Source organism: Saccopteryx leptura, chromosome 1 (genome assembly GCF_036850995.1).
Source record: "Saccopteryx leptura isolate mSacLep1 chromosome 1, mSacLep1_pri_phased_curated, whole genome shotgun sequence".
Taxonomy (NCBI): Eukaryota; Metazoa; Chordata; class Mammalia; order Chiroptera; family Emballonuridae; genus Saccopteryx; species Saccopteryx leptura.
The window spans coordinates 311,181,759-311,209,315 of record NC_089503.1 but is presented as its reverse complement, the minus strand read 5'-3'; the positions used below and the strand labels follow the sequence as shown (position 1 = coordinate 311,209,315).

Below are 27,557 nucleotides of genomic sequence, written 5' to 3'. Positions count from 1 at the left end.
TACAATGTGTCGTCGTCATTGGGATGGGGAATTCAATGAAGGAAAACAAAGAAGAAGAGAATGGGGGGCGCCTGATGGGGTAGGGTGGTCCGGGAGGCCTCACTAAGTGACATTTGAACTGAGAGCTGAAGGGGTGAGGAGTGAGCCAGGCAGGCATCTGTGGGAAAAGAAATCCTTGACAGAAGGAACAGCATGGTCAGTGGCTCTGAGGAAGGGATGTGCTCGATGAGTTTGGGGAAACAACCGGAGTGAAGTGAGGAGTGAGTGAGGGGAGCAGAGGTCAGAGAGTTTGTCGGGTCAGACCATGTGGACCACTGTCTGAATTCGAGGGAGATGGGAATCCCTGGAGGGCTCTGAGCAGAGAGTCACTCTGGCTGCTGTGAGACAGACTGCTGGGTGGAGGGTGGGAGGGGGGAGACCAGTTAGGGGGCTACTGCATTTGTCCAGGCAAGGGGTGATGGTGGGCCAGGTTAGGGAGGTGGGTGGAGGTGTGAGGGGCTGTTGGACTCTAGATTATTTCTGAACATCTGTCAGACAGCCTTTGCAATGTGTCGCATTCCAATTCACCACTGCGGTATAACAAACCAACTCAAAACAAGAATCATTTTGTTATTTCTCATAGGTTCTATGGGTCTGGAATTTGGGATGGGCTTGGCAGGATGGTTTGGCTTGGTGGCCTCTCTTGCAGTTGCAGTCAGTGGTTGGAGCTGGACCAGCAGGGCAGGAGGAGCTGGGGGGGGGGGTTCTCCACTTCCTGTACTCGTGGGGCCGCTCCTTGGTCTCTCCATGTGGGCTGGTTGGGCTTCCTCACAGCATGGTGGCTCAGAGCTGCAGAGGTTAGTGTCCCAGGAGTAACCATGCAGAAGCTACATTGCATTTTGTGAACTAGCTCAAAAGCCAGAGCACTGCATTTGCAAGTTCAGGTCTATGCAGATTCGAGGAGAGAAAGCATGGGAAGGGAGGAGTGCCAGCATCCCACTGTAAGAACAAGTGCCATGAAAACTGTGGTTGTGGTCCTTTCTGGGAAATGCCACCTGTCACAGATAGAAAAAGCCAATATGAGTGCTGGCACTGTGTTACATGACCAAACTTCTCAACCTCCTCAGGCCTCTGTTTCTGCATTTGTAAGAGGGAGTGGATACCAGCTCCATCCTAAGGTTAGGATTTCACACAAGCCACCTCTGACAGGGAGAGGCTCAGTGGACTTGAGCTCCCCCTCCCCACTTCCCGCCAGCCGTGTGCCTCCATGTCAGGCAGCCTGGAGAAGTCTCCCTCTCAGAGAAGATGGAAACAGGTGTTGAGTGGCTGTGCCTCGAAGGGTGGCTAACTCTGCACCACCTGCCTGTCCTCCTCACTGTGTATGTGTTTGTGTATATGTGCCTGTGGCCACACGTGTGTACAGGTGTGATTGCGTGTGCACACCTATGAACTCACATGCCTGTGAGCACATCTCTTTCCCAACCAAGCCATGAGGGGATTCCCAGCCACTCGCCAGCTGCTCCTGCAGGAAACCTGGCCACATCCTCCAGGAAACAGATGGTCATTCTCTCAAACCCAGTCCTCAGGTGGCCCCCTCACCTGTCCTGGGCCAAGCCTAGCACTGTTACCTCCATCCCACAGGGATCCTCCATCCTCCTGGTTCTCCTTTGCAGGGCCCATGTGGCTGACTGAGCGATCTTCTCAGATACAGGCCGGAATTCTAGAAAGGGCAACACTACCGTATTAGAAGGTGGGCTAGTGGCTGCCAGGAGTTGGGGGGAAGGGGCACAAAAGAACTGTTAGGGTGACAAAAATGGTCTATGTCCCAATCGAGGTGGAGATTATATGACTATATACATTGAGGTTTGACAACTAGTGACTTTTATTGTGTATACATTACACCTCGATAAAGATGACAACAACAAAACCTTCCTAGGCTCCTCAGTCATCCAAGTGCTTGTTGAACACCTACTGTGTACCTGACTCTGTTCAAGGTACAGCAGCAGAAAAATGGACAAAATCCCTGTCCTCACGGGGGCAGCAGGAGACAGCAGGAGGCAGTGGACACAGTCACTGCAGGGAATATAACAAGCAGCGATGCCATGCGACAATCCAAGCAGGAGTCAGGAGAGACCAAGCTCATTTCAAGGTCTTCAAGGACCTGTTTCTTCCCCAAGGTGTCGTGTGTGTGTGTGTGTGTGTGTGTGTGTGTGTTTCCAAAGTTAGAAGCAGGGAGGCAGACAGACTCTTGCATGTGCCCTACCAGGATCCACCCGGCATGCCCACCAGGGGGCGATGCTATGCCCATCTGGGGCATTGCTCCTTTGTGGCCAGAGCCATTCTAGCACCTGAGGCAGAGGCCATGGAGCCATCCTCAGTGCCTGGGCAAACTTTGCTCCAGTGGAGCCTTGGCTACGGGAGGGGAAGAGAGAGACAGAGATGAAAGAGAGGGGGAGGGGTGGAGAAGCAGATGGGCGGTTCTCCTGTGTGCCTCAGTCAGGAATCGAACCCAGGATTTCCACACGTCAGGCCAACGCTCTACCACCGAGCCAACCAGCCAGGGCCTTGAGGTGTCCCTTTGAAGTGGTGCCCCAGCAGCCTGAGGCAGGGCCAGACCCTGGTAGAGGGGGTCCCAATCCTTTCTGTCCCAGCAAGAGGAGATGACAGTGGGAGGAGACACATGGACACACTGCTCTCACCTCAATGTCCAGGTGAAGGGACTCAAGCCAGTGCAGTTCCTTGTGACGTGCCCTGGGAACACATGTTCTTCTTGGACACCAGGGCACACACACTAACAGTGGACTCTGGCCCGAGTGCAAGTCCATACCCCACTTTTGGTGCCCGTTCTCTTTCACATACTTGCTATGGCTGCCGCACTCTCTGGGAGCACAGCCTGTGCGCACAAACACACACAGGCTGGTGCACATGCACACACACACACCGTGGCTCTGCTGCACACACGGTGAGAGCGATGCTTATTGAGCACTTACCCTCTACGTATTCTATCACAACCTTGCCAACAACCCTACGAGGCAGGTACTCTCATGACCCCACGGTACAGATGAGGAAACAGAGGTGCCAAGGTGGGGTGCCCAAAATCTGAGCTTGACAGTAGAGAGCTGGGATCTGAAGCAAGGCTGTGTGGCTCTGAGGTCTGAGGCTCTCCATAGACACTACCATGTGTTGGGGACACCCGTTTCCAGCATCTCCTGCTCACCCAGAGGCCCTGTGCCTCACATGTGCACAGCACCTCACAGCTTACCAGTCCTCTCCAACCCTGGGATGGGAGCAGGATGGGTCAATTGTCCCTGTTTTACGGAAGAGGGGATTGAGGGAGAAAGGATGGTATGGGTCTTGCTCAAGGCCATGTAGGGGTTAACAGCAGAATCAGGACTAGACTCACATCCTGGCTCCTGGTCCATACATTGTGCCCTGCCCTATGGAAGTATTGAGCCACTGGTCACCACCAGGTGTGCCATCCTCTGTTGCACAAATGCAAGACTTTTCTGGAAAGCTGTGAGCAAAGAGAAGTGTGAGTGGGCAACAGTGCATAACAGGCGCTGGGTGGGATGGGGAGCCTCCCCAAGGAGGCACAGTGTTTAGCGTGGGCTTGGGGGGCTGTAGGGTGAAGGAAGAATTGGAGAGGCCAGGTGTCCTGGGTCCTGAACCACTCCTGGGATTGGCCCCTGTGGGGGCGTGAGCACAGCAGGTGTGCATTGTTCATGCTGGTGCCTGTGATGCCCCAGCCAGGGGACAAGGACTGGGTAGGACTCTAGAATCCAGACTTCCTGAGGGAAAGCAGGCTGTGTCCCCTTGGCACCTGTCTTGAAGGTGAGGCGGGCTGGCCCAGGAACTGTGGCTCCCGGCCCATCCTCTATCTCTCTGTCCTCTCTGCAGGAGGCTCTGCTGGCCAGGCATTGTTCTCAGGTTTAAAAATAAAGGCATCTTGGCCTGGGCCCTGCTGGCAGAGGGGAGGAGGGGGCGGCTGTGCCCCAGGCCTGAAGGGCATCTGGCTGCAAAAGGAGGCCTCACCCAGCTCCACCACCAGCAGAGCTGGGAGTGTGGGGAGTCCCCAGAATTATCACCGGCACCTCAGCTAGTCCTGCTATGAGAGGCACAGGCTGACAAGGTCTGGGTGCCTGCTGCCTTCTCCTCACTCTGGCCGATCAAAGCTGCTGCTCGTCTTTACCAGAGGCTTCCAACAACCGGGGACCACTGTGGGGGACACAAGCTTTCCCCAATACCCTCTTTTCCTATGAGCTGATGATACTAATGATAATAGCTATGTCCCAACAATCTCAGTGGGGAAGGCATTGTTATTACCATTCGACAAACAAAGAAATCAAGGGTCAGAGTGATTTAATAACCTGTTTAAGGCCATATAGCTAGTCAGTAGAGGAGCTGGGGCTCAAACCCAGGTCTGTCTGACTCCTGAGTGAGGATCAAAACCAGGTGCTCCCCTGCCCTCATAACTCCAGGGCCCCACCTCCCCCTGCCTTGTCCCAGGCTCTCCCTGGGGCCAGCAGAGGAAAGAGGCTTTCTACTTCCCCTAAGTGGTCAGGGATGGGAAAACCAAGTAGGAGTGGGAAGAGGAGGAAGGGAACTAACCAGGGCCTCTGTGTGTGTTATCTTATTAAAATTGAGCACCAAGCACTTGCATAGTGGACTCCATTTTATAGATGAGGAAACTGAGGCCCAGAGAGGCAGTCACTGTTGAGATGGGGTTTGAACCCAGATTAGTCCAAAGCTCTTTTCCTTACACCCAGTGCTGGAAGGGTTAATAGGAATCTCCAACATAAAGCACTACCTCCCCCCATTGTCCAACAGGGTCCAAGTATAAACCTAGAGGCCCTGTGGGTAAGGGTAGCTGGGGGGAAGAGTGTGACTGGGGGGCACTGTGGGTAAGGGTAGCTGGGGGGGAGAGTGTGACTGGGGGGCCCTGTGGGTAAGGGTAGCTGGGGGGGAGAGTGTGACTGGGGGGCACTGTGGGTAAGGGTAGCTGGGGGGAAGAGTGTGACTGGGGGGCACTGTGGGTAAGGAGAGCTGGGGGGAAGAGTGTGACTGGGGGGCACTGTGGGTAAGGAGAGCTGGGGGGAAGAGTGTGACTGGGGGGCACTGTGGGTAAGGGTAGCTGGGGGGAAGAGTGTGACTGGGGGGCACTGTGGGTAAGGAGAGCTGGGGGAAGAGTGTGACTGGGGGGCCCTGTGGGTAAGGGTAGCTGGGGGGAAGAGTGTGACTGGGGGGCACTGTGGGTAAGGAGAGCTGGGGGGAAGAGTGTGACTGGGGGGCACTGTGGGTAAGGAGAGCTGGGGGGGAGAGTGTGACTGGGGGGCCCTGTGGGTAAGGGTAGCTGGGGGGAAGAGTGTGACTGGGGGGCCCTGTGGGTAAGGAGAGCTGGGGGAAGAGTGTGACTGGGGGGCACTGTGGGTAAGGGTAGCTGGGGGGAAGAGTGTGACTGGGGGGCCCTGTGGGTAAGGGTAGCTGGGGGGAAGAGTGTGACTGGGGGACCCTGTGGGTAAGGAGAGCTGGGGGAAGAGTGTGACTGGGGGGCACTGTGGGTAAGGAGAGCTGGGGGGAAGAGTGTGACTGGGGGGCACTGTGGGTAAGGAGAGCTGGGGGGAGAGTGTGACTGGGGGGCACTGTGGGTAAGGGTAGCTGGGGGGAAGAGTGTGACTGGGGGGCACTGTGGGTAAGGGTAGCTGGGGGGAAGAGTGTGACTGGGGGGCACTGTGGGTAAGGAGAGCTGGGGGGAAGAGTGTGACTGGGGGGCACTGTGGGTAAGGGTAGCTGGGGGGAAGAGTGTGACTGGGGGGCCCTGTGGGTAAGGAGAGCTGGGGGGAAGAGTGTGACTGGGGGGCACTGTGGGTAAGGAGAGCTGGGGGGGAGAGTGTGACTGGGGGGCACTGTGGGTAAGGAGAGCTGGGGGGAAGAGTGTGACTGGGGGGCACTGTTGCTAGGGAACCAGCTTCCCCAGTCCTGGAGGGGTGGTAAGTAGAGACAGCAAGACAGTAGTTCAGGGCAGCTTCAGCATAGGATGTCCCCCACCTGAGATGAGGCAGGCAGTCCAGCGCACCACCCCCCTTCCTGGGCTTATGGCTGCCAGCCTCCCCATTCCAGACAAGATCCGGTGATCCCCCATCCGCCCCTGAGGGAGGTTGGCACACTGATGCTGGCACCGGAAAGCGACATTCCAGAGGCCCCCTGCAACTCCCTGCCAACCGCAGATTCTTGGCAGAGCAGGAGAGCGGGGGCTTCTGGGAGACGCAGAGGGCAGGAGTGTGGGGGTGAGGATCGGGGTTGGAGAGGATTATAGGAGGGGCCAGCCTCAGAACACCTGTCCACAGGATGTGGGAGGAGCCAGGGCAGACCCCTACACATCCCACAGGGACTGTGCATTTCTAGCCTGCTCATCCTACCCCAACAGGAACCTGGGCTGGGGCAGCAGTGCAGCCTACGGAATGGGGGACCGGGCAGAGGGCAATGCCTCAGACATGGTGATTTTGAAAAGATACACCCTTTTCAGGTGCAAAGCTCCTCTTACCACCTACTATAAAAGCTTTTCCAGGCAGAGCCCTGACTCCCTGTGTGACTTTGGGAGAGACACATGCCATCTCTGGGCCTCAGAGGCTTGGGAAAGGGCTGGAGCAGGTCAATCTGGAAAATGCCCTCTAACAAGCAGTTTCTATTATCCCAAGGTGTTATGACTTCGGTCTCCTCCCTGGTCTCCCTGCAGTCCCATCGCTGCACAGCAACCAACAGATCTTTTTAAATTTGTGATTTGGGCACTGGCTCATCCCCCTGGGGGAGGGGACCACCTCTCACACATGGAATGCTGCCTCCTGACCTCATGGCCCTCCTGGGAGTGGTGTCCCAGCCTCCTGACTGCCCCAAGCCAGACAAGTGTCTTCTCTCCTGGCTGTCTGTTCTTGACTCTCCTCTGGCCTAGATGACTCGGCCCCACCCAGACCTTCGAATAGTTCTTTCTGGTCATCCAAGACTCAGCTCAAGTGTCACATCTCAGAGAGGCCTTCCCTGACCCTTTCTCTAAACCAGGGTCCTCTATGCCATCCAAGTTTTGAGATCTCTCTGATCCATTTCCTTCAGAACATTTGTCACGACTAAAATGATCTTGGTCACTTATTGTTTACCTGTTGATTGTCCTTCTTCCTCTGGACTGTCCACTCAGGGAGAACAGGCTTTCTAACCAGCGCTGGGCCCAGTATGCAGGAGGCCCTCAGTAAGTCATTTTAAAGTGATGCCTATGAGACTTGGCGGTTTTCCCAACTTGTCCAGGCCCCTGGTTCTTCAATGTGTGCCTCCTCCTGGGTGCTCGACGCTCCCTTCTGTCCTCTGTGGCCTCCTCTACCCAGGCTGGTGGCAAAGTTCTCAGGGACTAGCTCTGGGCCTAGCAGCCAAGGGGCTGGCAGTCAAGGAGGGAAGAACAATTCATGGCCCCCAGTCCCCTCACGCCAGTTCCCCCAGAGCAGGAGAGCAGCCCTGGACCTGGAAACCCCCTGGGTCTGGCTGCTGGGTTGGTGATTCCGGGGTGACCTCATCGCCTTGAAAGGAGGGCAATAGGAGCAGGAAGTGGAGGACGAATCAGATGAGCTAAATTTAGAGCATTTGATTCAGCTGGGGCTGGACAATATTCCTGGAGTCCCCATTGTTGTGAGGGGCCAGAGGGCAGAATGTCCGTTGAATGGCTGGGTCTGAGCCATGCCAAGCTGTCTGGACATACAGCGGCTGGGGGCAGTGGGAGGGGTGGTCCCCTTCCTGCCAAGGGGAAACCCGGGCCATGGGTCATCAGGGCAGAGCCAGTGGGGTGCAGGGTCTGGGGGCGCTGCCTTTGGGATGAAGGCAGAAGGTGGAAAGGAAGATGCCTCACAGATGAGGTGGGGGCTCTGAGTGGCTAACAACAACCCAGCTGTGCGACTCTCACAACAGCAGGACAACCATTAGTCAGTCCCCTCTCTACTCTGCCATTGTACAGGCCGGGGAACTGAGGCTCAGACCCTGGGAACCAGTTGCTGAAGGCCACAGGGATGGAGTGTGACCCTGGCCCGCTGCCCTCCCAGTGATAGGAGAGGGTGATTAGGGTGATAGGAGAGGGTGGCTCCGGCTGCACAGGCTGGAGACCCTGTTGTCGTGGCAACCTGGGGTCCAAGCCTGCCCTGCTCTAAAGATGAACCTGAATCTGAGGATATCCTTGGGTGAGCAGGCCGAGGTTGGGGGTGCCCTTCGACCCTGGGCTGCCAGAGCCCAGGGCTGGGTCAGCAGCCCAGCCTCGCTGCCGGGGCTAATCACAAGGGCTAGGCCAGTGATCCTCGAGGGTGTCCTATTTCTGCACCCACGCCTGATGCCCGCACTGTAGCCAGGCAGCTAAAGAAGAGTGGGCATTGTCCCTAATTTAGGGCCACACTGGTGGGGGAAGGTTCAACAGGCCGTGTCCAGGAGTCTCATGCTCCTGTCCAAGCCCCCACCCCCATCATCTCCTGTCCTGCCAGTACCACTGATGCCTGGGGAAGTTTTTGGGCCACCTACTTTGAAAATGGGGGAGAGGATCAGAAGTTTCAACAGACCCATTCTCCTACAGACCTGTGACAAGCACAGGGAGAAAACCAGTGATGCTCAGAGCGTGGCCCCTGCCCTTTGTCCTCTTCCCAGCTCAGGGAAGAACTTGAGAATAAAGCCAGCCCCTTCCTCCACCCCCAGCCCATTACAGGTGAGTAACCTGAAGGTCTGAGCTAGAAAGAGGCTGGTCTGAGACCCTTCATGGGGCCGCTTCGCCTGTGGGTCCCTAGGCACCAAATCTCCTCTCCCTGCAGCCCCATTGCCCTGCCTGGGGCAGTGGCCTGAAGCTATTCATGCACTTCTTGATTTCAAATCATGACTCATGTTATCATGTTCTCAGAAGCTGAGTAACCACCTGAGTTATTTATACCCTGGCTTCCTTCCCTCCTCCCAGAACTCGGGCAGGGAGGATGGGGTGGGGGTAGGGAAGAACCTGGGAGGGGGATGTGGACTGGGAGAAGGCAGCTGAGCACCCCCCATATGCCCTTCCCTGGGTTACCACCCCCGTAAAGCACCCAAAAATAACCGTGACTCTCAGCACAACAGGATGGGCCTGGATCCACGGCATCGATATATAGGTGCTATGATGGTTTGGGGAGGGGGGAATTCCTTTCCCGAGCGAGTCACCCGTCTGGAAAAATAAAGAAGGAAAAAGCTGAAATTTTTTCCTTCCATAAAAACAGGAAGGAGCTGGGGGAGGTGGGAGGGTGGACAGGGAGATGACGGGTGGAGGCTGGGACACATCCTCTACCCTGTGGTGGTCTTCAGGGAAGGGAAGCCCCTAGGTGCCTGCACTCCGGGGCCCATGGAGTATCCCCCAGACCCCTGCCATGTGGGCTAGTCCCAGGTGCTCAGGGCATTTTTGTGCTCCCGTCCTCCCAGGCCTGTGTACATTCATAGACACACACAGATGCCCATGTACTCAAAGGCTGTGCTTCCATGTTCCCATGACACACAGACATGCTTGCCCATCCTTGAATGCCCCTGCCAGACCCCACAAGAGAAAAGATTTCACTCTGAACAGGTGGGACTTGGGCGGGGGGGCTCTGCCTTCCTGACTTACTTATTTTCCATTCCCCTTGAGCACTGTCCTGGGAGTCCTGTGACTTAAGTTCAAATTTGACTTTTCTCCAACTCTAACCAGCAGGTGATCTTAGGGAAGTCATGTTCTTTCTCTCAGCCCGTTTTCTTGTCTGTAATAAGGAGTGATCATTCCCTCTGGGGCGGTCATTCCCTCTGGGGCAAATCGTGGGGGCTGCCTGGTCCAAGTGAAAGGAGTCAGAACCACAGTTCCCGTTGACTGAGCACTCTCTATGTGCTTAGCACCTACACTCAGTTGCTAGATCAACCTATCCTCAAATGTGGTAGGTTCCAGAATTATGCTCATCTATGGCCCAGAGGGCAGGGACTCGCCTAGGGTCAAATAGCTGGGATGTGGTAGGCAGGGGTCCCCAAACTACAGCCCGCGGGCCACATGCGGCCCCCTGAAGCCATTTATCCGGCCCCCGCCGCACTTCCGGAAGGGGCACCTCTTTCATTGGTGGTCAGTGAGAGGAGCATAGTTCCCAATGAAATACTGGTCAGTTTGTTGATTTAAATTTACTTGTTCTTTATTTTAAATATTATATTTGTTCCCGTTTTGTTTTTTTACTTTAAAATAAGATATGTGCAGTGTGCATAGGAATTTGTTCATAGTTTTTTTTTTTATAGTCCGGCCCTCCAACGGTCTGGGGGACAGTGAACTGGCTCCCTGTGTAAAAAGTTTGGGGACCCCTGTGGTAGAGACTGGTGGCAACTCTGGGCTTCTCAGCACTGTTGGCATCCAAGGAAAAATAAAGGAGATCTAATCCGAGCCCTGAGGAGAAGGGGAAGGGCGGGAGGAAGAAGTGGGACGAGGGCAACCCAGTTATCTTGGGCCTTGTGAACATTGATGACAACACCGTGGCTTCAGTGGTCAGGGTGGTCATCTTCACCCAAAGAACGATGTGCTCACAGCTCTGATAGTTACTATTAAGATGCTTAGTTACCCCACTGGGCTGCCTCTATTTGCTTATTGACTTACATAAGCACTGCCCAAGGGTGTTTGTACAGTTGTCTCGGTCTTTCTGTCTGTCTTCCACCTGCTTGCCTCAGCCTATAGGCTCTGCAAGGGCAGGGGGCCCTGAAGGGGTGAGCTGGCAATGGAACTAAGACCCAATTCTATGTGAGGAAAACCCTGGGGTACCATGCAGGGCATGTCTGCACGTACTTCCCACACTGAGATGGAGTTGGGACCCCATTCTACCGAAAAGGATATTGAGGTCTTGGATTTTGCTCCTCTAAGCCCAGCATTGGGCAGGCCTAGAATGACTATTGCAGGAGGTGTAGCTCTGACACTCATGACACTCATTCAAATCTGCCTCAGCCACCTCCTGATCATGTGAATGAGAACTCAGTTTTCTTGTCTGTAAAATGGGGGTAATGTACTATGCTTTGCCTGGATTGTCAAGTGGTTCAGGGGCTGATGTATTAGTTTGAGCCACGTGAAATCATGACCATTTGTGACCTACCCACTAGATCAGTGCTTTTCTACTGTGCACATGAGTCACCGGGGTCTTCTTAAAATGCAGATTTGGCTCAGCAAGTCTGAGGTAGGTCTGATACTGTGCATTTCTAACAATCTCCCAGGTGAAGCAGTTGCTGGTCAGTGGGCCACACTCTCAGAAGCAATAGTATAGATCTATATATTCAGTACCATGCACAGACTGTGCCAGTCACTGGGCTGGCCCCTTTATGCCCATTTTCACATCTGATCCTTACAGCATTGCTGCAAGGCAAATGTGGCCACCCCCAGTTTGCAGATGAGGAAACTGCCCAAGGACACAATGCCAGAAACTGGCACGGCAGCTCTCAAAACCAGGCCTGTGAGGTTTACAGGGTCCCTGTCTATTAACTCAAACCTTTGCACAGGCTCCTGGTCCTTCCTCTGTGAAGCTTACAGCCCTGGTGGGTACCTAAGATATACCTAGGACATGGAAACATCCTCAAGTGGACTCCAGGCAGTGGCGAGAAGGGACAACTAGCTACTTTTTTTTTTTTGTATTTTTCTGAAGCTGGAAACGGGGAGAGACAGTCAGACAGACTCCCGCATGCGCCCGACCGGGATCCACCCGGCACGCCCACCAGGGGCGATGCTCTGCCCACCAGGGGGCGATGCTCTGCCCCTCTGGGGCATCGCTCTGCCGCAACCAGAGCCACTCTAGCGCCTGGGGCAGAGGCCGAGGAGCCATCCCCAGCGCCCGGGCCATCTTTGCTCCAATGGAGCCTTGGCTGCGGGTGGGGAAGAGAGAGACAGAGAGGAAGGAGGGGAGCGGGGGTGGAGAAGCAAATGGGCGCTTCTCCTATGTGCCCTGGCCGGGAATCGAACCCGGGTCCCCCGCACGCCAGGCCGACGCTCTACCACTGAGCCAACCGGCCAGGGCCTTACTAGCTACTTTTGGGAACTCACTGGAGGGCAAGCTCCTCAGTGGGCAGGCAGGAGTGGTAAGGAAGGGGGTGAGACTTGAGCTGCAGAGGAATGTGAAGGGCTCTCTGGGAAGAGCAGGAGGGAAGGTGTGGTTTGCGGTAGAAACAAGCCACCTGCTCTTCTTTGTGAACCCCAGCCTCTCCTTCTTCCTCCCCTCCCTTCTGACTGAAAACACTTCCAGAGTCACTGCTCTGAGGTTCTTCCCCTCAGCACAGGGGACCGGGGTTCTCAAGAGTTGGCAGACCTGATTGTCACCCCATTTCTTGTCCCTGACTCACTGCGTGACCTTGGGCAAGTCACATGACATCTCTGAACCTCAGATGTCCCCTCTGAACACCCTTGGTTTGCACTGTGGGGACTGGGCACAAGGTTTTGAACATCGATACTGTGTCAGACCATCTCCCACAGGGGTGATTCCTAATGCTGGTGGGAGGAGGTGAGGACTTGGGCGGGTAGGAGGAGGCAAGGGAGAGGACAAGAAGGGGATTGGCTGTAAGTGCTGCAGGCCACTGCACCTTCCATCAGCACTCCTTTCTAGCAGCTTCTAGGGTCCCCTGTCCAGTGTCAGCCCAGCATGGTGACCACTGCTCGCTACAGTGAGGAGGCTCCTTCAGCCAGGGGTTCAGCCTAACACTCGCCCAGGGCCTTCCCCTGGCAGGGTGGAGCTTGGCCAAAAGAGGTAGGTGAGTGAGGCTGAGGCCTGGGTGAACAGGGCACCTGTGTGCGTGTATCTTTGCCTGGTCTGCAGATGGGCACAGATCTTCAGAGAGAGATGCTGGCACCAGGTTGCTCAGGTTCAAATCTCAGCTCTTCCCTCACTCATCCTTGACCTTGCAAAGCTGCTCGAGATCTTGGTTTCCCCATCTGTAAAATGGGGCATCACAGCTCCTCTAGTAGGAGCTCTGCCTCATAATAGGTATGTTGTGAGGCTTAACTGAGTACGCTTGAAGGGCTCCGAGCAAGCTGCTGACAGAGTGGGTACCACGTAAACATTTGCTCTTACGAATATTAATGAAAAATTGGTGACTGTTTACACTGTGGCTGGCTTCCCATTCTTTTGAAAGGCCCATCATGTTTTCTGCAGTTACAAATATCTTCCTCTGGAAAGCTGGTGGGGGTCCATGCTGTCCTAGCCATAGCCCCACCAAGCGGGGCTGCTGCCACCTGCCCACCCCTCTTTCCCTCCTGTCCCATCTCTTCAACACTCCCCAGGCAAATCCTCAGAACATGGAACAATGACTCCCTGGGCTGGCTAACACAGATTTCCTACCTATTGTAGCTCCCCATCTGGGGGGTCTGCAAATGGCTTCTTACACTGGAGTGGTGGGTGGATTTTGGGAGCCCACTGACTTCAACCTGCACAGCCTCTTCCATCTAGCTTGTTTGTTTAATTTTCTATGTGTAAAGTGACATGAAAACCTGGGCAGCTCTGATCCAGGCCACATACAGAAGTATCATGTAACAGAAGTGGCAAAAGTGTGGGCTTTGACATCACAGTCCTGGACTCAAAACCTGGCTTTGCTCCTTCCTTGCTGGCTGATGCTGGACAAGCTAGTATCCCTCTCTGAGCCTCAGTGCCCCGCCCTCAGTTATGAACACCGTAAGTGCACCAGCCCTCCGGGAAGAGGGTAAGGACTCAGCTAGCCTCAGTCCCTTGCTGACAAAACAGGAATACTTGCTGTACCTCCCTCATTGCAGTCAATTCAGGGTCTGGCCAAGTAAGGCAGGGTATCACCATTATTAGAATGCCTGAGGCCCAAAGGGGGTGCAGTGAGAATGAGATTTCTCACAAAGATCCCTTCGGGGACATTTCCCAGCATGGAGTGGCCCAGCTCCCCTCACTCTGGGGGGCTTCACTCAATTTTCAAGCCAGTTTCTAGGACAGGTAGATCTGAACTGTCCCGTCCAAACATCCTCTTCCTTGTCTGGAGACTAGAGCAGCTAAAAATGCATTGCTTGGCCCAGGAAAACAAACACTGCGCTTCCCTTGCCTTTGTATACAGGACACAAGGCCAAGGTTGCAGAGGCGGTGAGGTGGGCTCCCCCAGGCTGCCCTAGGTCTGGGGGTCAGTCTGTCTGCCTGCCTTCCTGGGATCTCTCCTGTCTCCCTGGTACTCATAGCCACAGAGCCCAGAGTCTCACCAGGGTGGGGGCTTGTTGTGAGGAACTCCTCCCACCCCCCTCACCCCAGGTGATGTGTCCTGGCTTCCCCAGCCTTTGGCTCTTCTCCTCGAGCTGTCTGGGAGTTCACGGTGCGTGTATGTGTGCGCGCATGCACCCACGCACACACATGCATGGAGCTTGGAGTAATGATAATGATAATCCTGAGAACCTGTATTTGCAGATCATTTATTCCTGCCTTCAACACTCAGGCTGCATTAACTCACTTAACTCCACGCAGTAATTGAATTGCCATGGCTAGCCACATTTCACAGTGAGCAAACAGGCTCAGAAGGTGGAGTAACGTGCTCAAGGTTATGAACGAGTACAGGGTAGAGTGGGGCTTTGAACCCAGGCAGTCTTTGATGAGATACCTTACCATCACTGAGCCCATTTCCCCTACTGTAAAATGAGCATGTACGATGTAATGCCTCTCTCGCTGGTGACTATGAGGGTCAAGCAAGGCAAAACTGTGCAGACGAGGAGGTGGGGACGGGCTAGCCCGTGGCCCGGGCAAGCAGACTGCACTTCTATGGTGTGGTGCAGAGTATATATTAATACTTTGCCATCATACAGCCCAGGGCTGGGGGCTCAGGTCCTTGGTGGCATGGCCTTGGACTGTCTCCAATTTGGAGCCCCATGTCCTTCTCCATTAAGCCAGGAAAAGTATGCTTGCCCAGCATGGGTTTGGCCAGGGCCCCCTTGGTGGAATGGGGGGGTACCTGGTACATTCCCACCCTCTAAACTTGAGTCTGCCCCTGGGATTGAAGCCAACTCCTTCCACAGCCCTGGGTCCTCACTCCTCAGGTGTGAGATGATTTTAACGGACAAGAGCGAGCATGGATTGCTCTAAACACCCAGTCTAAAACGCCCTTGGCCTTGGGCAGGCCCCCATCCCAGCATTGGCTGAGGGCTGTAGCCACTTGGTTTTCCACTTGGTTCAGCCCAGTCAGGGAATTGGGGGATGACAGTTATGAGGGTGTGGCCCCCACCCTACACAGACCTTTCCCAGCCCTACTGGAAACCTGATTCCTCAGTGGCCCCAACGCCTGACATGAGCTGGGGGCTTCCCAGGCCTGTAAGGGCAGTGCCCCTGATGTGCCTTTGCTTCTGGACTTAGAGGCTCAAGTTCCTCCTCACCTCTCTCCACCCCTGTCAAAGATGTCAGGCAGGGTCTGTCATCTTCGCATTAGTAGGCCAGGACTCAGAGAGGGAAACAGGTAAGGTGTTTACACATTTATTTATTCACTCAGCAGACATTTATGGGGCAGCTACTGTATGGTGGGAACTGGAACGAGGCCCTCGCTCACTTGGAGCTCAGTCTAGTGCTGACCTGTGAATGGGCAATGACAATACCATGGGTACATGCTATGAAAGCCCAAAGCAAGCAATAAACTGGGGTGGGGGTCCAGGGGCCCCCAGAGCTCATCCCATTCCCAGTGCATCACCCCTTCCTCATCCCGTTCCCAGTGCATCACCCAGGGCTCACACACAGAAGGCACTTACTGATGCTATGCCCAGTAGCCTTCCCTTCTTTACATGTCTCCCAAGGCTGAGCTGTGTGGTCCCTCCCTTGTGCTCCTATAGTATGTTGTACACAAGTGAGAGCTCATATTGATTGGTATAGCACTTTTCAGTTGGCAAAGCACTTTTACATATATTAATGTGTTTGATGCATATACAAACTTTGTGTAAAAAGTGTCATCATAGCCTGAACAGGCAGTGGCGCAGTGGATAGAGCGTCAGACTGGGATGAGGAGGACCCCGGTTCGAGACCCCGAGGTCGCCAACTTGAGCACGGGCTCATCAGGTTTGAGCAAGGCTCACCAACTTGAGCCCAAGGTCGCTGGCTCGAGCAAGGGGTTACTCGGTTTGCTGTAGCCCCCTGGTCAAGGCACGTATGAGAAAGCAATCAATGAACAACTAAGGTGCCGCAAAGAAGAATTGATGCTTCTCATCTCTCTTCCTTCCTGTCTTTCTGTCCCTCTCTCTGACTCTCTCGGTCTCTGTCACAAAAAAAAAAAAAGTGTCATCATCATCACTTGCCAGGAGACAGCACATCATGGTGGTTTAAGTGTGTGGGATCTGCAGCTGGACTGCTTGGATTCAAGACCTGGCTCTACTACTTACTGGCTGGCTGTGTGACCCTGAACAAGCTGCTTAACTTCTCTGTGCTTCAATTTCTCCACTTGTAAGATAAGAGTAACATATCTCATAGGAGCATTAAAAGGCTACATACAGAGTAAGAACACTACCTGCCACATGGTCACCTCAATAATAATGGTAGCTATTATCATCTAATTTCCAGATAAGGATATGGAAGGTCAAGGTCAAGATCACCTAGTTGCCCAGTGGAACAGTTTTAATATCTAAGTCATTAAACTTCAAATCTTGTGTTTTGGGGTTATCTTCCCCCCATACTATCTCCCCTGTCACTCTAATTCATCTGTTTGCATATCTGTCTGTCCTCTGGATGGGGGCTTCTCCAGGGCTGGAGGCTGCATTAGCATTATGCTGGCTCCCCAGTACCTGGTACTGCCTCCAGGAGAGACTCAAAAGCTATGTTGAAGGAACGATGCCTCCATGTGCCAGGCATCTTGCTGTGCTTCCAGAGCAGATATGAAGAGATGCTCGTGTGCTTGTCTCAGTGATGGAGCATGTGTACAAGTGTAAGGAGCAGCTAGCTGCCACCCCAGAGGGATGTTTGTGTACAAAGGACAGATGAGAGACACTGCAAGGGGACTACATAAAATATCCTAAAGCCAGGAACAGGGTGATGCAGTGAGCTGGGTGCTGGGCTCAGCGGGTGTGCGTGTGACTCTGTGACTGTGACCCGTGTGACTGCTGAAGGCAGGGACATAGCAACTCCCAGGGCTGGGGGTAGAAGGTGTTAACTGTGTGAATGCTGGTGTGGGTAGGCGGCCCAGGGCCTCAAAACTTGATGCTGAGGGAGGTAGTAAACATAAGGGTGGCTAGGATACTGCAGGGTTGTGGGGGTTTGTGTGACTTTGCAGTTTAACAAATTCAAATTCAGCCAACACTGTCAGTGCCTGTTATGTGCCAGGCAACCAGCTAAGAGAAGGTGACAGAAACCCAGCTTTCAGTTGAATAGTGCTGGCTGTGGGTTTGCGTGACCTCCTTGCAGCTGGCTTGGAGTAGGGTGCTTTCTGCTCTTTCTGGTATTAAGTCCTCACAGTAACCCCATCCCACTTTGAGGCTAGAGGGAGGAGCACAGGAAAGGAAATGACTTGCCCAAGGTGACCCAGCTACTCAGCATCAGGGCAGGATTTTTACCTAGTTGCAGAATCTGAGACTTTTTCCACCATGCCTGTGCCAGGGGGCAAATGTCTGGTCCTAGAGAAGCTGGCTCGGACTCCTGGCTGGGGTCCTGAAGACATCTCCCCAACCAGGTGAAACCAGGCTACCGTCACTGTGCTGAGGGCCTCAGAGGTTGGCTGCCCCTAGCTCTCCCTTTCCAGGGGCCAAATTCCTGAACAGAGAGGCTGCTGGCCTCTTCGAGACCCCTAAGCATCCCATCCTCCCCTCAGGCCCTCCCAAGCTCCTGCCACCCCCCCTTCCCTCCTGGTGCTGACTCTCAGCCAGAAGAGGAAAGGCTGTCAAGGCTGTCTCCACCCACCTCTCGCACTCTCCCTTCTTTATAAAGGCCAGAACAGCTGAAAGGGTGGCAACTTCTCCTCCTGCCGCCGGGAGCAGCCCTTCTGCCTCCCCTCCAGCCGGCAGCCAACCCTTGCAGCCTCCCTGAGGGCTCGGCTCTCCTCCCTCCGCCAGCGCCCATCTTTCATTCCCGAGATAGAGATATTTTGCACACACGCACACATACACACACGCGCAAAAAAGGAAAAATAAAAGCCCACCCTCCAGCCTCGTTGTAAAGAGAAAGCCGAAGCAGACGCAGCTCGCAGCCTGTAGAGGAGGACCGCCAGAGTGGCGAGCAGGCCGGCCGACTGACTGACGGACTCGCGCCACGTCCACCTGTCTGCTGCATCCGGCCCAGAACGCAGCGGGCACGCCGCGCGTGGAGCAGCCGTGCCCGCCGCCCGGGCCCCGAGCCAGGGCTCACACGCTCCGGCCCCCCCAGCCGGCCCGGGCGGGAGTTTGCACCTCTCGCTGCCTGGGTACTCAAGCCGCCGCTGCAAAGCCAACTTTGGAAAAAGTTTTCGGGGGGAGGCTTTGGCTTTGAGGTGCCCAGCTCTGCGCTTTTCCACTTCGGGGATCTTTTCAGAAAATGTTGCAAAAAAGCTAAGCCAGCGGGCAAGGAGAACGCCTTTAGCTGGCGAAAGAAAACAAACCATCGACTGCCGTGTTCTTTTTCCTCTTGGAGGTTGGAGTGCCCTGGGCGCCCCCACACGGCTAGACACCTCGGCTGGTTCGCGACGCAGCCCCCCGACCGTGGATGCTCGCTCCGGCTCGGGATCCGCCCAGGTAGCGGCCTCGGACCCTGGTCCCACGCCCAGGCTCTGCTCAGTCCCCCAACGACGGAGCCGGGGCCGGGGGCGGCGGCGCCCGGGGGCCATGCGGGTGAGCCGCGGCAGCGGCTGCAGTGGCCTGAGCGCCTGATCACCGCAGACCCCAGCGGAGCCCACCTTCCTCCCCAGCCCCCGCCCTCCACCCTGGCCGCGGGGGCGGCGCGCTCGGTCCACGCGTCCGGGGCCCCGCGGGGCCGGGCCCGGAGTCGGCATGAATCGCTGCTGGGCGCTCTTCCTGTCTCTCTGCTGTTACCTGCGGCTGGTCAGCGCCGAGGTGAGTTGCGACGGCGTTGGGCTAGTTCGCTTCATTCATCACCCCACCCCCACCACCTTTTGGCCGCCCCCTCCCCTCTCTCTAGTGAACTTTGGACCGTTGCAGACTGTGGGCCTGGCGCTGGGCGCTAGGTGACCTCCGAGGGCTGAAACGCGAGGTCCGGGAGGCGCCAGGCTCTAAGGGGAGGAGGCAGAGGTGGCTTGCTCTCCCAGGGGCGATCCCAGATCTCCACGCCTTTAAGCGTCGGATGAAGGTGTAGTCCTATCCGTCACCCCTCAGGAACCGTCAAGCCCCTTCCCTGCCTAATGAAGAGGGGGTGGTGTGGTGCCGAGGGTGCAGAAGGCAGCGTGTCCTCCCGACCCACTTCGGTTCCAGCTAGGTTCTGTCTGGGATCCGTCTTGCACAGGAGGTGCGAGCTCGCGCACTGGTGGCAGCCACACCAGCCATCGGCGGGTTTTTGCATCCCACCCTGGCTCCCACTCCCTATCAGGGTGTGCGCCCTCGGGCCGGCTCGGGGCATGCACGGCCCCAAAGCGTGGTTCAGGAGGCGCTTCTGTCTTGGACGCAGCGGAGAGTGGGGGCAAAAGACGGGTTTCGGGAACTCGGGATTAGAGGGAGTGGGGATTCTTAAGGAATCCAGTCCCAGGGCTGTGTGTGCCTGAGGCCCCGCCATAACTGCGCCCGCCCCCTGCGAGAGGAAGCACCTCTCTCCCCCGCTTGCAGGGTGCGGAACGCGCTGCCTGAAAAAGCCTAGCTGCGAGGGAGGTGGGGTATAAAAACGTCTGCGAGAGCTATCGGGTCTGATCAGTCCTCCACCCCTGCTAGCCTCGCGTAGCAGTGAGTTGGCAAGTGTACCCGGAATCCAGGTGGGAAAGGGGGCGGGGCAGGGAGGAGGCGCGAGGTGGAGGGGAGAAGAGCGCCGCGGGGAGCGCGGCGCGCCAGGGTCCGGTACCGCTTCTGCTCAGCTGTGGCCAGGAGCCCGCACTTCGCCTGCTCCCGGGAGGGCGGGTCCCTTCTCGACCTCCAACGAAGCAGAAGGGAGGAGGCGGCGGCGGCGGCGGCGGCGGCGAAAGGGTTAAGGTGAAGGGCTCTGAGGCCGCGGCCAGGCCTTGGGCCGCCGCCAGCGCAGGTTGTTTTGACCACGGAAGAGCAGTCGCCGTCTCCTTTTGTTCTCGGGGCTCCTTGAGGGCCGCCGGCCGCCCGCCCTGGGGCCCCGCCCTTCCGCGGACGCCCCCCGCTGCCCACACCCGGGAGGGAAGACGCGGGGTTCGGCCTAGCCGCCTGCAGGCCCCTCCAGACGCCCCCTCCTCTCCTCCTGCAGCCCCCTGGGCCGCGGCCAGCTGTTGGGGAGGGGGTGCCGGCCGGCCCCAGCTGCCGCCTCGCCGTGGGGCCTGGGGGCTGGGCCCGGTGCCAGGGCGTCCTGGGAACGGCGGCATTCCCGCGCTGCTCTCTGCAGCCCACCCCGTCTGGCCCCCCGACTCGCTCACTCACCCCACGCATGCACACTCTTGGCCGGAGGCGATGCTGCGCTCCGGAGGGCGGGCGCGCAGAGCGACGGGCACGCACTACTGCGGCCGGGTCGCGCGCCCGCCGCCGCCACGCCCGTGCACACGCGGGACACACACGCGTGCGCGCCGCACAAACACGCACGCAAGGCCCCCGCACACTCGGCCTCAGCACACGTACGTGCACACCCACGGACGCACGACCCAGCGCCAGGTGCCCACCCCTGTGCCGCAGGTGGGCCCATGATGGGTCCTGGCAGCTCTTCACCTCTGTAGCTACTCCATTTCCTTCCTGGGTGCTATGAAGGGGGAACAGCTACCTCCTATCAGTCCCGGCTTCACAGCATCCGCGTGTTTTTGCCTGGTAAGGTCAGCTCCACGCCCTTCAAGCATCACTCTCCTGTGGTTGCTCTTTTTCAATCACTCCCATTTGGTTGAAAATGATGTTGATGTGCTTGGGGACCACTGTCATGTCCAGAGCATTTCTCCCTTAAAGTAAGCCCTTCTTTGAACCCTGTGCCACTGAAGGGCTCTCCCCCCACCCCACCACTGTTCTGTCCTCTTTGCTGATCCCAGCATGCTCTGGAGAAGCTGGTTAACAGCTGGGTAAGGCTTTCCCAGACCTGCCCTCTCCATTCCCAGTTTCATCCAGCACCTCCATCCTCCTTTCCCACAACTCCATGTTTGAGGAGGAGGCTGTGTATGGCACAGAAGCTGATGCCCCTCTTCTCTCTTTAATTACAGCATCCTTGAACACATGGCCCTTAAGAACCCAAAGTTGTGTGATGCTTTGGGATTTACAAAGCATTTTTCGGTTAAGCCCGAGCAAGCCTCAGGTGGCTCTGGAAGAAGAGACATAAAAGGAAAATCTATGGACATAGGGCCAGTCCAGGGGGGATTGCTGAGGTACATGCCCTTGGGGCTCACCATGTCCCAAGCATGCAGGAGACTTTGAGGCCTCAGAAACTGGGAAGGATGGTTGGGAGGTCTGAGACAAGGCATGGCAGGGGATTGGCTGAGGCCTATGAGGTCCCATATGGCTCCATCAGCTGAGTTGGCTTCTGGGGAGGGTGAATCCCACTGTCATGTTATGTCTGTGGCCTCAGCACCCTTCTGCTGCGAAAGAGCAAAGGGGCCTCAAAGCCCTTCACTACCCAGTTTCCATCTGGTTTGCTAATGCCTTAGGTGGTGGGAGACCAACTTGCTGGAGTCTCCCAGCCATAGACATGTCTATAAGGTTAGGATCAAACAATTCGGAGGCTCTGGTGCAATACCTAGGAACTCTGTGTGCGTATGTGTGTGTGTGTGTGTGTGTGTGTGTGTGTGTTTGTGTGTGTAAAAGAGAGAGAGAGAGAAATTCAGCAGGAGTGGTAGAGGTGTTAGCCATGCTCCTCATTAGCTCCTTTCAAAGTCTTCCTTCATCCACCATTGAAATGGACAGCTCTTTTCACTTTCTGGTTTAGTTGTTTATGATCTGTTTTTCCTCACTGGAGTGTACACTCCACTAGAGAGCTTTCGTTTTAGTAACCAGCATCTCCTGTGCTTAGCATGGTGCCTGGCCTATGAAGGGCAATCTGTAAATATTTGTGGAAAAGACAGTGAATCCTGGGGAGGAGGGCCCAGATATGTGGCCGGCACTTGCTAAGTGCATTATAAACACTGTCTCATTTAGTCCTTATGTTCTTTTTTTTTTTTAATTTTATTTATTCTTTTTTTTTTTAGAGAGGAGAGAGAAAGGGGGAGAGAGAGACAGAGAGGAGAGAGAGACAGAGAGAGAAGGTGGGGAGGAGCTGGAAGCATCAACTCCCATATGTGCCTTGACCAGGCAGGCCCAGGGTTTCGAACCGGCGACCTCAGCATTTCCAGGTCGACGCTTTATCCACTGTGCCACCATAGGTCAGGCTAGTTCTTATGTTCTTACCTCAGGGCAGCCCAGCATGGCCACTGCCTTCTACCAGGTATCCTCACTCAAGCTCCACCCCCCATATTGAGAGACAAGCATGTCTTTCTTTTCCCTGTCTTGGGACTTGGACTGCCAAAAATGGGCAGAACAGAGGTGAAGAAACAGAAGGTAAATCAGATTGCAAAGGTTCTGTGTATCTTGCTCAGTTCCACCTAAATATACGAGAAGATTGGATTAACTGAGAGTTCCCCAAGAGCAGCAGAGTTACCAAGACTCTTAAAAATACAGTGTCCTGGGTCCTACTAGGAGTTGGAATGGGGCGGGGGCAGTGATTGCCACGGGCTTCCAGGATTAGATTGCTGCACTGGCCACTCTCTTCTTGCTCAAATGGTTTTTCTGCTCAAGGGGGAGGTGGGAAGCCCATTGGGAGGCTGGACTCACATTAAGCAGGGGTAGGGTCATGGGAGGTTCCCTGGAGTAACAAGGAAGGAAAATGGTAGGAGGGAAGGCTGGTTCTAAATGGCTTCTGTGGTCTGCCCAGAGGAGCCTTCTTCAAAGGGCCTGGCTTTGGCATTGAATCTAAATTAGGCCTGAGACTCGCAGGCAGGCAGGCGGGCGGGCAGGCGCTCAGAGGCCTGGTAGGCTGCTCCCTCTGCCAGCCACAGACAACGCCTCTGTTGCTTGGGCTGAGCCTGTCTCATCTCTCTCAGCTGAAGGGCAGGAAAGCTGGTGAGAATGTATCTGTCTGTGTGCTGGGGCCCAGGTGGAGGGTAGGGTCCAAGCCCCTTTGATCTGCCAGCCTGGTTGGGAGCAGGTAATTCATTTAGCCTCACGCTAGCTGGTGCCCTTCCTACCTTCTGCAGCTGGTGCTGGGGGTGGGGTGGGGTGGGGAGGAGGCTGTTTGCCTTGGCTTCCGTGGCTGGCTGTGCCCCAGCTGCCTTCTTGCCACGCCCTTACCATGCCAGAAACCCCAGGCCTGAGATCTGGGGCAGCTTCCTCAGAGTTCCTGGCCTCCTTTCCCAGCTCCAAGGGGAGCTGTCCGCCTAAAGAGGCTTCTAGAACCTGTGCCCAGGAAATCCCTCGCCTTGTGCTCACCCTCCCACATCCGGAGGAGCTTCTGGTACCATGCCCAGGCAGGTCTCCCCCTTGGCACTGCATCCTGGAGCTGACCACGGACTGAATTTTTTTCCCCTTCACTTACCCCCAGCCCTGGAAGGGACACACTATCCCACACTGGCCCAGGCACTGCCACCTTTGGGCTAGGGTGCTATTTCCTGTGGCCTAGCACAGGGGTAATGCAGAGCCACACACTCTCCCTGGGTCAGCTGCTCTTCACCCACCCATTGGCATCCTGAAAAAAATGTCCCATGCTGCTGCCCTGGGCCCGTGTACTGCTCACTGCTGCCTTCAAGGAGCCACACCGAAGGAATGACCACAGTGACAGCTCATTAAGTACCCATTATCTGCTGGCTGCTCTGCTAAGTGCAATTAGGCCTCCCAATAACCCTGGTGAAGCATTATTAGTCCCATTTAAAAGATTAAGAGGCTGAGATTTTAGGTTGTTAAAAGACTTATTTGAAGAATCCAGGTTTCCTTGGCAGCTGAAGCCTTTGCTTTCATCTCAGTTTCTGCACTGTTGGCATGTTGGGCCAGACAGTCCTTTATTGTGGAAGGCTGTCCTGTGCATAGTAGGATGTTTAACAGCATCCCTGGCCTCCACGTACTAGATGCCATTAACACCCCTGTAGTTGTGATAACCAAAAATGCCTCCAGACACAGACAGTGTTCCCTGGGGGCCACTTGAGAACCTCTGCTCTATGATCTTGACAGGGAGAAGAGGAACATGAACTGAAAACTGAAAATAGTGCGGAGAAGCCCCATGGAGGGCTGAGAGAGGGAGGGGCCTGGCTATGCTACTCACTAGCCTTGTTGACCTGTAGCCATTTACCTAATTTCTTTAAGCTTCAGCTTCCTCATCTGAAAGACAGGGGTAAAAATAACGCCAGCCTCTTAGGATTGGTAGTTAGTACAGGATTTAGCTAGGCGAGAGCCAGGTACAGAGAGGGGCAGTGATCAGCCTGAGGATACCAGTGGCTAGTACCAGTACAGGGTGGACTCCTGCTACTGTTCCGCCAGTTCTGGGGGTCACAGAACCCTCCAGGAAGTGGCTTGCCTTGGTCTGGGGGTAGGGACCAGCTACCTGGCTTCCATTCTTGGTTTGGGTTCTGTGTCCACATTTGGAGACCACCAAAGGTGTGGTCTTTCTCTTGGGGCTGGAGGAGGCAGCGCGGGGTGGCGATGGGAGAGGAAGCGAGGGGCAGCTGAGCCAATGCTTCTCCTCGCCTCACACATGCAGCCCCTGGCTACCTGGCTGCACAGTCATGGACCCTGTAGCAGACAAATGTACTGCTACGTTCCCAACCTTTCTTTCCTCCAGCCTCCTGACAGCCTAGACACCAGCGAGGGTCTGAAGCTCCACATTAAAATGAATGAAGAAACTGGAAACTGAGCTCAGGGGTTTCAAGGAATTCATTTTAAAAGTGGTTATGCCCACAAGGTCAACTCAGGTGGCCACAGCAGGACATGCTGGAACCTCTGGAGGACAGATAGCACGATCAGCGTCATGAGCTTTGGGGGGAGGTTAGAAACTGATTGATCACTGAGCTCCTACCAGAGCTTTTGGGGAGAGCCTCCTGGGCTGGCCACGGAGTGAGATGTCCCTTCTGCTGTTGGACAGTGAGAGGAGGCCCCTGTGCTAAGCCTCCTAGAACTCGTCTTTGGAATGTTCAGTGAACCAACTAGAACAGGAGCTCCTCCCTTCTTAATCCAGGGAAACTGAGGCAGAGAGTTGTTAAACCCAAGGTTAAATAGTAGTAGTTAAGTCAGCTGACTCCCTCCCCAGTGCTCCTTCCGCGAGCCCATGCCATCTGTGCTTGCGCATGCATGTGTGTGTTCACGTAGCATGAGTTTGGGTGTGCGGCAGCGCCTCCCACATTTTCTTTACCCTGAGGCAGTGGGTGTCCGGGTCATGCTTCTCAGTCTCTCATCTGCCCTCACCTCTTTCTCAAGACCTCTGGCATCTGCACCTCCCTGATGCATCCCCTTGGACCACGTCCTTCCTATTGGGCTCTTCTCATGTCATTGTGGGACCTGTGGTTTCCTTGGAGGAAGCCCGGCTCTGAGTAGGGCCTGTTAAAGTGCTTATTAAGTTTCAAGTGTTTTTGGTAACAGGCCAGAGGGGCTCTAAAAATAGGGTTTGGTTGGGCACAGGGTATGGATAAACTTTGAGGTTTGCCGACCGCATCTGAGGATTCCCTTCTCTCCTCTTTGAGTGAGAGACTAAATAAGTACAGTTAGTGGCTGTGGCCTGCTGAGACCATCCAACTCTGTGAGCATTTATTAAACACCTGTGTACCCAGGAGGCTGGGAATACAGGCTCTGCCATCAGAAAGACTATGGTTTGAATGCAGGTTCTGCTGGTCACCGGCTGTAGGACTTGGACAAAGGATGTCGCCTATTTGAACCTCTGTTTTCTCATCTGTAAAATGGGGATAATTGGATCTTCCATGACAAATACTGGCTGTTATTAGCTGTCAGTTGTAGAGACGCGGAAAGATTGTGGAGCCTCCCAGACCTGTGGTGTGATTGGAGAGAAGGCTGTACTCAATCAAGTCGAACTCAGAGCAAGCTGATGTTCCTATCTGGGGGCGGGGATAAGGCATCTGAGCTGGATCTTAGAACCTTTGGCAGATCTGGCTCCCAGGACTTTGTGCTCCTGGTTGTCAGGAGTGGAATCTGCCTCCTGCCCACCCCTAACCTGGCTCTCCATCTGTCTATGGCCAAGGGACCCTGCAGGAACTTTAAATAGGAGGGAGTGTCTGTGTTGGGAGGAACAGGGTCAAAGCTGAAAGCCATAACTTCCAGCTCACTTGAGTCCATGGTGTCTGTCCGGCAGGGGGACCCCATTCCCGAGGAGCTCTATGAGATGCTGAGTGACCACTCGATCCGCTCCTTCGATGACCTCCAGCGCCTGCTGCATGGAGATTCCATAGGTAAATTAAACCCTCATCCACTGCTTTGGCCCTCCACTGGGTCCCTAGGAGTCTGGACAGGCAGGGCAAGGGCCATCCAAACTTCCTTGACATTTCGGAAGGGCTCGACCACACCTGTCTGGGGCAGGGCTAAATAGGCAGACGGGTTGATACCTGGGACGTGGGGTGTGGCAGGAGAAACACCCACAGGTGTCTCTGGCTTGCTCTAGAGGGTGGGGCACTGGGAGGGGGCGGGCTGGGAGAAGATGTCCAAGACATCTGCCCAATGAGTATCCAGGTGTGGACTCAGCTGGGGAGGGTGGTGCCAGAGGAGCCACCTCCCTGCCCCTCTGACTGAAGGCCTCCTCCAGAAGGTCTCCTGGGGACACCTGGCCCAGACCAGCAGACTGCCCTGCCTGTGCCCAAGAGTGCACTCGTCGAGTGGGCACGTGCTCAGTGGCACACACGTGGCAGGGCTGGCGGGCTGGGTGGGGAATGTATTTATAAACGCTGTCTTCAGAGCAAATTCCATTCTATTCTAACCTCTGGCCTGTTCCCTGGAGCCCTGGTCAGCGGCCCCCCCCCCCCCGCACCCCCAGCTCCCCTTCCCTCTGGGGTTTTGTCTCTTTGTCACTTTGTAATCCTTGCCCAGACTGCTATCTACGGGGGACAGCATTTCCTGCCTTTGTTTCCTCTCCCTGTTGGGCCCCTGGCTCCTTCTCAAAAGCATTCCCGGGCCCTTTCAAACCCGCCTGTGCTGGGGGCTGGTGAGGCAGGCGGGAGGGGGCCCCAGCTGGGCCCCCCTATTGTTCACCAGCCCCCCCACCCAACGTCTCCCACACCCCCACCCCATGCCCGACTGGCCAGCCCTGGCCAACACAATGGGGCAACTTCCAAATTTAGCCTTTCTGCTGTTTCTTTCCAAGGGCCTTCGCCCCCACCCTCGGACAGCCCCTCCACACCCCGGGTGGGGGTCGGGGTCAGGGAGACGAGGTTTTCAATAGCAGGCCTGTTTCGAGGCAACCATGTGGCTGTTTTTTCCTAATCAACTTAACCTTTCCACAAAGCACATCTTTTCCCCATCTCCTCCCCACCAGGGACATTCCAGAGACGGCAGAGAGAAAGAAAGGGAGCGAGTGGCA

General features: G+C 55.5%; 1 protein-coding gene and 1 long non-coding RNA gene across 4 annotated transcripts in view; one reads left to right on the top strand and one right to left on the bottom strand.

Moving 5' to 3' along the window:
- LOC136387256 (uncharacterized) lies at window positions 1–20,549 on the bottom strand. 3 transcript variants are annotated; one of them, XR_010748096.1, is made up of 3 exons: window positions 20,468–20,549; window positions 1,608–1,699; window positions 1–1,034 (listed from the first exon to the last, which is right to left on the bottom strand). It is a non-coding gene; the product is annotated as an uncharacterized lncRNA (long non-coding RNA). The 3 variants fall into 3 exon arrangements; XR_010748097.1 differs by lacking the exon at window positions 20,468–20,549 and adding an exon at window positions 7,128–7,207; XR_010748098.1 differs by lacking the exon at window positions 20,468–20,549 and adding an exon at window positions 3,383–3,486.
- PDGFB (platelet derived growth factor subunit B) overlaps window positions 17,920–27,557 on the top strand; it is a 21,827-nt gene continuing 12,189 nt past the window's right edge. The window contains exons 1-2 of the mRNA XM_066358442.1: window positions 17,920–18,976; window positions 26,340–26,436. Of these exons, the coding sequence (XP_066214539.1) occupies window positions 18,914–18,976; window positions 26,340–26,436 (160 nt within the window). The 5' untranslated portion in view covers window positions 17,920–18,913. The remainder of the gene's footprint in view (window positions 18,977–26,339; window positions 26,437–27,557) is intronic.